Below are 9,470 nucleotides of genomic sequence, written 5' to 3'. Positions count from 1 at the left end.
TGATGCCTATAAGATTAGGTTTGAAGAAGAATGGGCAAGTGATCCGAGGCATGTGAAGAAAGGTGGATCAGTTTGCTCATTTGAAACTTGGCAACCCAATCTTTTGTAGCGACGGCGCGGTCTAGACATTGCTTTGTATTAGCTTCACCTGGCCTTTTGTTGTTCTAGGTATACGGGTAGCCATGGAAACCCAAATCCTGAAGCTGACAAAAGTCTAGTGTATCTCCAAAAGCACTCACCTGACTCCTCTGACTTGGACGTTTACTGAGTTTCTCCGATACATGGAGAATTGCATTAAAATCTCCAATGCAAACCCAGGGGCCCTCCACCAATGTTCTAATATGTTTAAGCAATGCCCAAGATTTGTTACGTTCAGTTGCATCTGGCCATCCGTAGAACCCCGTCAAGTGCCACACAAAGCCGTCCACTTCCTTCACAGTGACAAGAATATGGTTTGGTGAGAAGTTCACAAGATCAATACTCACATCAGATTTCCACAGTAGCGCAAGTCCACCCCCCTCATCCGGTTGTTTCACAAAAATACGATTTTGCAACGGTAAGTCTTTATAAAGTTTTTCAAAACCTTCTTTGTTCAATCTGGTCTCCATTAGGAAACACACCATGGGATCTTGTTCCTTCACGATTTTGCGAAGGCTTCGACCTGTCCAAGGGTTCCCAAGCCTTTGGCAATTCCAGCTTAGGATCCTCATTGCTCCCAGCCAGGGTGGCTTTCCACCCCCGCCGATATTTCCTCATGGATTTCTTCACCTGATTCTACTCTTCCTCTTTTCCATTGGTGTTCTTCGTGTTCTGCAAACAGAGTACACGTTACTCTTCTTTTTCCCAGTGTTGGCGTATTAACATCCCTAGCACACTCATTAAACCCATCCTTCATTCTGTTGAGCCTTACCCACGTTGCTTTCGGCTTATGCTTCAGCCCATCAGGCCCACTTGCCTGTGTACTTGCCAAGTCCAGACCATTTGGGCCCAAGTCCGATTCAACATTTGAATTAGCGCAGTCAACGGTCTTTGCCTCATCCTGTATAACGTTTCCCATTATTACGCCTTTACTACCAGGATTCTCCATTATTACTTGCTGCCGTTTCGGGCTACCCTCATGATTGCTACCGTTTTCAACGGTTTTTGGAGCGCTTACCACCAGGCTGTTCTCAGGTAACACATTAATTGCGGCTGTCTCCGCCCCTGCTGTGTGTTGCTCCTTCATTGTGGCATTATTCGGCTCATCTTGAGATTCTGAATCATGGTTTCGGCTCATCTTTCTTTGTTATATAGGTAATCAACATAAATTTTATGTTCAAGATAATCATATTTTAAACACATGATTTGATTGGGTTATTTAGTATACAATCATTGTTATAGTTAGGTATGTATGTTAATGTTATACTAAATAAAAAGATTTAAAAAATAATAATCTAAATAATACATTTTCATTAATGAATTAACATAATAAGTTACTTAATTCAGAGAAAATAAATCAAAGTAGAAGTATTTTTTATTTAGAAATGTCATAATATATATCTAAAAAATTTTTAAATGCGTGTCTTGATTTCATTTGAAAAATCATATAAATGCTTCTCTTTCTCTAAACAAAGCTTCCCTATTCAATTGTAGAAAATTTGGTATATAACCAAATCCCTAAAATGCCTAACTTTGTTTGGTTGGGATAGAAAATATTTAGTTTTCTTGTGTTTGGTTAGGGACGGAAAATTAAAATGATAGAATTTTGCTTGATTAAGAAGAAAAATTAAAAAATAGAAAATAATATTTATATAAATTTATTCTCGTGTAGAAAACCAAACAATGAAGCTATTTAAAATTCTCTTATTTTTTCCTCTCTTCTTCCATCACAAAATCACTCCAATCAAACGGTGATGAAGCATTCAAATTTACTGTATCAGCAATAAAAAATAAAAAATAATAATAATAATTAAGGACCAAATTGTAAGGTACTCTATCGCTAGTATTTATTTTTGCAATTATAGATATGCACTTTTCATATATTAATTATTGGTCCCTCAATATATAAAGAGAAATGGGTTTACTTGGGTTAGGCCACTTATCACACCGGAGGTAGCTCTAGCCGCCCACCATGCTCGTCTTCTCTACTCGCTTCGTTTGGTTTCTGGGAAAATAAAAATTTTCCTGGAAATGTTATGGAGATATTACAGATGGAGTTTCTTGCATTCAACCCCAAATCGCCTCTTCTCCATTGCACCAGCTCTGCCACTTCGTTTTCTCTCCTCGGCACCAACGGTATGTGTAACTAACCCAACTACCCAGTATAAAAAATTCCGTGAAAATCATCAACATTTTCCCGAGAAAAATAACAAGCTGTTTATCACTCTCACTCATCAGACTGTACATTCCACCTTACTGAACTGCACTTCTGATTTGATTGCATTGAGCTTCTTTCTATGGTGTGCTAAGCAACCCAATTATTTCCATAATGCCACTGCGTTTGACCACATGGTCGGTGTGGTTAACCGCCTTATGCAACGGTATGAGACGGTTGGAGGGGTTGTTTGGGGGTTAGAAAGTATTGGGTGTGTTCCTAAGGCCCAAACTTTTTTGCTTTTGTTGAGGATTTATTGGCGTGGAGGAATGTATGACATGGTTTTTGAGGCTTTTGAACAAATGGGTTGCTTTGGTTTTGAGCCCAACACGTTTGCGCGTAATGTAATTATGGATGTATTGTTCAAGATTGGGCGCGTTGATGTAGCCATTAAGGTTTTTAAGGAGACCCAGTTGCCTAATTTTTTGACATTTAATATTGCATTGTGTAATTTTTGTAAGTTGAATGATTTGGTTCATGTTCGGGAGGTTTTTACAATGATGTTGGGAATGGGGTATTACCCGAATGTTGAGACATTTGAGATGATTTTGAATTATTTTTGCAAGTTGGGTATGTTTGTGGAGGCATATCAAGTGTTGGGTCGAATGATTATTTTGGGCATTCCATTATCTGTGAATGCATGGAGTATACTCATTGATGGGTTTTGCCGGCTGCGTAGAATTGATATTGCGTGTGGTCTATTGGAGAAGATGGGTAAGACTGGTTGTTCTCCAAATATTGTAACATATACTACTTTAATAAAGGGACTTATGGAATCAAAAATGATTGGTGATGCATTCCATGTTTTAAATATCATGAAATCCAAAGGTTATGCCCCTGACTTGGTTCTTTGTAATGTATTAATAGACTGTTTCTCCAAGGTTGGAAGGTATGATGATGCGGTTGATGTTTTTGTAAATTTAGAAACTCAAAAAATGGCACCTGATTCTTATACATTTTGTTCTTTGTTATCTACCATATGTTTGTCTAAGAGGTTTTCTCTCTTACCCAAATTAGTCCATGGACTTGTCATAGAAGCAGACTTGGTGGTTTGTAATGCACTGCTAATTTATTTTTGTAACGCGGGGTTTCCAAGTCTCGCTGTGGAGTTATATAGTGATATGCTTGATAGAGGTTTTACCCCAGATAAGTATAGTTTTGTTGGATTACTTAGAGGACTATGTGGAGCGAGAAGAGTTGATGAAGCAGTTAATGTGTACTATGGGATCATCATGAATTATCCTGGTCAGGATGCTTACATCCATGCTGTAATTACAGATGGACTTATAAAGGCTGGAAAATTTTATAAGGCCATTAGAGTATTTAGGAAAGCAGTTGTAGAGAAGCATCCACTTGATGCTGTATCATACACAGTTGCTATCCGTGGACTTCTTAAGAGTGGTAGATTTGGAGAGGCTTGCACCCTGTATAACCAGATGAAGGAGGTCAATATAACTCCCAATGCACATACATATAACATAATGCTCTATATTTTTTGTAGAGAAAGAGATCTTAAAATGGTAATAGAGTTGCTACAAGAGATGATTGATGCAAGGATAGAACTCAGTTGTAATAATTACTTTAGGTTATGTGAGTTCCTTTGTAGATCCCACAATTCTAATTCAGCTGTTAATCTCTTAATTGAGATGAGAGATCTCGGGTTGATACCAGCTAATGCAATCTATGTGCCTTTATCTGAAGAACATGTCCAAGGTCTGAAAGTAGATGTTGGGAGCTTATTGTTAAAAGGGTATTTGGAAAATGATCCGTTTGTGGGCACATCTGGCTCTGAGGACCTTTCTGATGTGGCTGCTTCAGTGGGTTGAGATTCATTTGATCTTTTCTCCATAGATCAGAGATTCTTCTGTATTTTTGTCAGGCATCATGAAGGTTGTTTTTTGATAATTCAATAATTACAACAGTGGGGGAGGGGGGATTCAAACACTGGAATAATGGAGAGCAGGCTATGCCACTGAGCTACAAAGCTCTTGGCAGGTAATATTGTTATCTATAGTTTCTATTCTGCCTACTCACTCGTATTTAATTATTTGGTCTTCTGGGTTTTTTCTTATGATGTGTTGTCAGTTCAGGATTTGCTGATGGTTTATATTTTAAACATTGATCACATTGCTTATTTAACTTAGTTAGTACCAAACTATGAAAGCTTAAACTGCATCAGTTGAGATATAAATTGTATAAAACTAGCTACTGTATTTATTCTCTCTAAATGGAAGGCTATTTCTCAACCCTAAAACCTCTAATTTAGTACTATAATTTTGTTATCAACTTTATTTAATTAGTCTTTGTTCCTTGCAAGTTTTTTTTTTTTTTGGTTGCTTAGAAATTTTATGAAAATATGTGCTACAAGCTGAGATGCATGAGTTTTAAAATGTAAAGCATGCTCTTATAAATATTATATATATGGTTAGCAATTGTAATTGTATTGATTTATCTTTTTCATTGCATTTATTTTGTCGCAAATGGATGTGCAACTATTGAAGGATGAGCTTGTAAGGAGGGTTAAGCTCTTGCCAGGATATATCTTTTAAACACTAGGTTGATGGAGATGTTAGAAGTACCTCACCAAAGGTATTTGCATCAGTATATTTTTTCTTAATATTTTCCAAATTATAGGAAAAAGTTAAATTTCCTCAATTCCTGTGGTTTTTATGATACATTCATTCCCTTCTATTTGAAGGTTTTGTGTTCTAGGTCTCCAGTTATGATGTTGGAAGAGGCTCCTTAAGTTCTACCTAGTTTGAGTTAAATAATCGAAGGATGGTTCTCAGGTGAGCAAGGTCTGGATGTTTTTTATTAAGGGGAAAAAAAGAGGAGAAAACCATTTGTTTCCTATCGCTTTTTAATGTGGGAAGAAGTGAAGCTTGCATGGCATCATTTTGGATTATAAGTACTTAAAAGGCTAACAGTGTTGTTAATTTGTGAATGTAGTCTGCAAACCCTTTTTGGTGTTCCTGTTAATCAAGAATCCATCATGAAAATCCCTCTGTTTCATCGTCTAGACACTGAACTTTGTTTATTCAAATTAGACCCTTATAGTATCGAGTGATGCAATGAGACATTGTTGCTAAACAACAATCAAAGGCAGCATTTTAAGACAGTATGAGAATCATGCAAGAGTTGGGCACTTGGGTTTTATTTTTTTAATTTATATAAAGCCTGTGTTTTTGACTGGGTTAATTGTCGTATAACAAGTCTCTGAGATAGGTGCAAGAATGTGCTTTAGGAAAGTTGTAGCCTTGTAGGTAAAAACAGGATGGATAAAAAAAAAAATCTAGTCGAAAGTTGTGCAATTGTATAGATTTTTGGAAAAATTAAGTAAAACGTATAAGCGATTTAATTTTATATCATTTACTTGTTATCAATTCTATAATATTAATATTGTTGTCATTTAACAGTTCTTATTTCTTTCTTCTTGGAGGAAGTGGATGATGTAATATAATGTTTCTTAGGGGCCTTTTGGTTCAGGGAATTGGAGAATATTCCTAGGAATTTCACGTGGTAATCTTGAATTACCGTCTCTGGTGGTTTTCTTATTCCCAACCTGTAGGAATCTCACTGAAAAATGCAAAATTTCCAATGTAATCCCCAAGTCAGCTTCTTCTTCAAGTTTCTGAGCAGAGAGCGCAGTGCTGCATTGCTGTTGGTGTCATGTTTTGCTAATGCCTGATGTGCTCTACCACCGCTTCCACTATTTTCTCACTCTCTTCGCATCTGATACCCAATCTTTCTCACTCTGATACCCAGATTGATGGGTGCTTCAATTCACCATTCCTGCAGTATAATCTCAGGTTAATTTTAGAAAATTTGATTTTTGTGGGCTAAATTTTCTGGGTTTGTTGAACGTTTTCAATTTATCTCTAAAACCTCTTCTACTCTATATTTCAATTCAACAAGCATCTGGTCTCTTCTCAAACATTTCAAGAAAGCCCATGGCAAATCTCTCTCCTTCTCAGTGTCAGTTATGGCTTTTGTTCTGAAATTATGTCATTATGAATCTGTTATCTGCTTTTATTTGCAGACTTGCTCACCAAGTTCTACAGCTGCAAACAGAAAGTTCATCATCACTATTTACAGCTACGTGGAAATGGTACAGCTTCTTTATCCTCTAATTAACATTCTTGATAACTAGCAAAATTTTGATGAGTTTTATCCTATTACCCCTTCTTTTTCTGCTGCATTAATTGTTTATTTTGAACATTTGGCAATGTGAAGAAATGGATCTTTATCCTCATTTCATTTGCCCTCAAATTGTCTCTGATTGATGAAATTGGAAATATGTTAACGAGCTTTTATTCTTTTTGCTGCTCTTGTTTAATTCATGAATAAAGATAAGGTGCAGATAACTTTTAGTTTCTTGCATTGTTTGGTTTCTATTCTTGTTTGTATTCTGGAGTTCAATTTTGTCGCTCTATACAAGAAAGTTTTATTGGGTTTCAACTAAGTGCTAAATCTTTAAGTGTTCTTGGAGATTTTTTGATAATTTTAACTTCAATGGAGCATATAATTTCAATTGGAAATGAAAGATTTGCCGGTTCTTGTAGGGCTTGTGATTTGGTTGAACCTCTTTTTTATTTGAGAATTTTTTGATAGCTTTCTTTAAATTTGTGGCTTTTAACTTTTGTGGATTCCAGTAATGAATATTTGTCAAAGTGATGATTAACATTAGTAAGGAGCTCAATTGGTAACTTTATATAATTTCAACTTGGTTTCAGTATTTGAAGACTTGAATGTGAATTGAACTAAGGCAAAATGGTCTGTGAAAAGAGGTTCTAATGGTGGCTAATGAAGACTCTGATGAAATCTTGAAGATTTGAATGGCTAGTTTCTATACTTTAGGACTTGAATGGCTGGCCTCTAATACTTGAAGAATTTAAGGAAGAGTTGAGTTCGAGTGATGGTAACCATGTTAATGCATTATTGGTGTGTTTGTTGCAAAGTGAATAGCAGCTGGAATAGCTTCTTTTTTTGAGAATGATATTGTTTGTCGTCTTTATTCAATAAACTTTGTTCATTCATTTTATTTTGTTTTATTTATTTTTTGGGGGGAGGATAAGGGAAATTGAAAGATGATTGAATTGTTAGGATGGAAGCCGGCATGCTAATTGACAAAACATGAACGATGTCGCGTAATGGCTGCGTTATTTTTCTGAGAAAGGGTAAGCAAGTTCAAGGCAGTCTCTGTTGTGGTCAATTCCAAATGTTTGGTTTGAGAATCGTGCAAGATACTAATGGGATATTGAGCAAGTCAATACTCTTTCAAACAGTGAGCATAGAATAGTCTCTCTTTCTCAACCACTGCAATCTGGAATACACTTCTTTCCTCATTGCTCAATCTCACAGATATTTATCTTTCTTGAAATTGATTCCACGAATCTGACAATCTCTCCTTCACTCCACTTCCAGCTAATCCTAGTGCAGCAAATTTGGTCTAGCCATGTGTCTCAACGACATTTTGCCACATCAACCATAGGCAACATCATCATTGCATCAACATCGGTGCCACACCACTAGACAACATAGCCCAGGTGTCTCTTGACTCTCTTTCATTCATCTCTTATTCCCCACTTGGAAGCCAAGTTTACATAACCCAAAAAATTGGCTTAAAACATTTAGCATAGCCGAAGTCAAGGATTTAAATCTAGTCTGCACAGAATGAGTACAAATCGGAAAATTATTTCATGAAAATCCAAGATTTCTTGCCTTTGATGATCATGACCCATTTGATGAAAGTCCAAGATTTTCTGCCTTTGATGATTGAGTCCCGTTTGATGAAAATCCAAGATTTGCTCCCCTTGATGATCATTCACAATTCCAATTCTTGGATTCACAAGAAGGAACCAAGAAGATGGGTCTGGATTTGATGACGGACTCAATCTTATTGATGACACATTCTCTGGTCTTTCTGATATTAGTCAGCAGCCACTGTCTTGTGTAGATCTTCTGCTTGGTTCGTGGATGGGATTGTATGCTGCTGACTTCTCTGATTGTGCATTTTTTTGATTTACAAACACCCCTAGGGTAGAACTCCTGCCAACTTTAAGTCCAATCATTATTTGATAGAATAGGACAGTGACTTGTATTTTTCTTTTTTTGTTCATTTTAATTTAGTCTTCTTTGAATTTGAAACAAAGTTGCTGTTTTTATGATATGAAAGCATCCTACATATGGACGTCTCTAGTTTCCAATCTGTTCATTGTTGTTTTTATTTTGGATTTTTGCCTGCTTTATTAGAATTAAGAGGTGGACATCATGAATTACTTATTTGCCACCACAAAACAGGGACATTCAAAGCTTGACTACTGTGTTTAATAATTGAATTTGATGGTGATGTATGTGGTTTTTTTTTTTTTTTTTTTTTTTTTTGAGGAACTGGTAGAATGGTGATATAAGTTAGAGCAGATTTATTGTTACCAAATCATGGAGAAGATTGTTTTCATATTTTCAAGTAAGGTGGTCGTGTATTTTGTGGTTTTGTGCTTACTTTAGTTAGAAACTTAGAATCAGGTTCAAAGTGAATGAATGATTGTGGGTGACTTATAATTAATTTACACAACTGATTTCCAATGGCCATGTCTACATCTAATTTGACCTAAATGTCCCGGATGATGAGATAACCTGTCTGAAGACTTAGGAATTGGCAAAAGCAGATTCAATCTGTCTCATAAAATAGGTAAAAGAACAAATGAAGCTATTATTTTTTGGTCTTCCAATGCCCTAGGTCAAATATTTCAGATTCTCTTCTTTATCCTTAAGACTTTTTGTCCAGCTTGTTGATTATAACATGTGTTTTAGTTTTTACTCATATTTGTACCTTCTCAATGACGCTTCTATTTGTAGATTGCATTATTGCATAAGGATAGTGAAATAACCATATAAATCTGAGTTCTCCAATTATGTAAACTAGTAAGTTGCTTATGCGATGCACAGATAATTTTGTGATATTTTATGTAAAACGGTTTTGAAGAATGTTGTATATATATTATAAAGAAAAAGTAAACTAAATTAGAGTAAAGAAACATATATATTTTGAGATTATAAAAATTAGTTTGAAGCTTCATTGCACATTTTTAACCTTCTCAAGGTAAGATTTTTTTAA

At 35.7% G+C, this 9,470-nt stretch overlaps 1 protein-coding gene across 10 annotated transcripts; it reads left to right on the top strand.

Moving 5' to 3' along the window:
* The first annotated feature begins 2,063 nt into the window (after nt 1-2,063).
* On the top strand, nt 2,064-8,551 carry LOC111997595 (putative pentatricopeptide repeat-containing protein At1g16830). Of its 10 annotated transcripts, XM_065759609.1 has the most exons (7): nt 2,064-2,274; nt 2,377-4,348; nt 4,855-4,942; nt 5,052-5,142; nt 5,840-6,162; nt 6,393-6,461; nt 7,087-8,551. In XM_065759609.1, the coding sequence occupies exons 1-2, from the start codon at nt 2,170-2,172 to the stop codon at nt 4,177-4,179; spliced, it is 1,908 nt and encodes a 635-aa protein (XP_065615681.1). In that variant the 5' UTR covers nt 2,064-2,169; the 3' UTR covers nt 4,180-4,348; nt 4,855-4,942; nt 5,052-5,142; nt 5,840-6,162; nt 6,393-6,461; nt 7,087-8,551. The 10 variants fall into 10 exon arrangements, with proteins under 10 accessions (XP_065615681.1, XP_065615673.1, XP_065615666.1 ...); XM_065759601.1 differs by having other exon boundaries at nt 2,064-4,348; nt 5,066-5,142; nt 7,087-7,394; XM_065759594.1 differs by having other exon boundaries at nt 2,064-4,348; nt 5,066-5,142; nt 5,770-6,162; nt 7,087-7,394.
* Nucleotides 8,552-9,470: the final 919 nt, after the last annotated feature.

This window comes from Quercus suber, unplaced genomic scaffold (genome assembly GCF_002906115.3).
Source record: "Quercus suber isolate HL8 unplaced genomic scaffold, Cork oak 2.0 scaffold_17, whole genome shotgun sequence".
In the NCBI taxonomy this organism is placed as follows: domain Eukaryota; kingdom Viridiplantae; phylum Streptophyta; class Magnoliopsida; order Fagales; family Fagaceae; genus Quercus; species Quercus suber.
The sequence above is the reverse complement of the archived record's forward strand: the minus strand, read 5'-3'. Positions and strand labels throughout refer to the sequence as shown.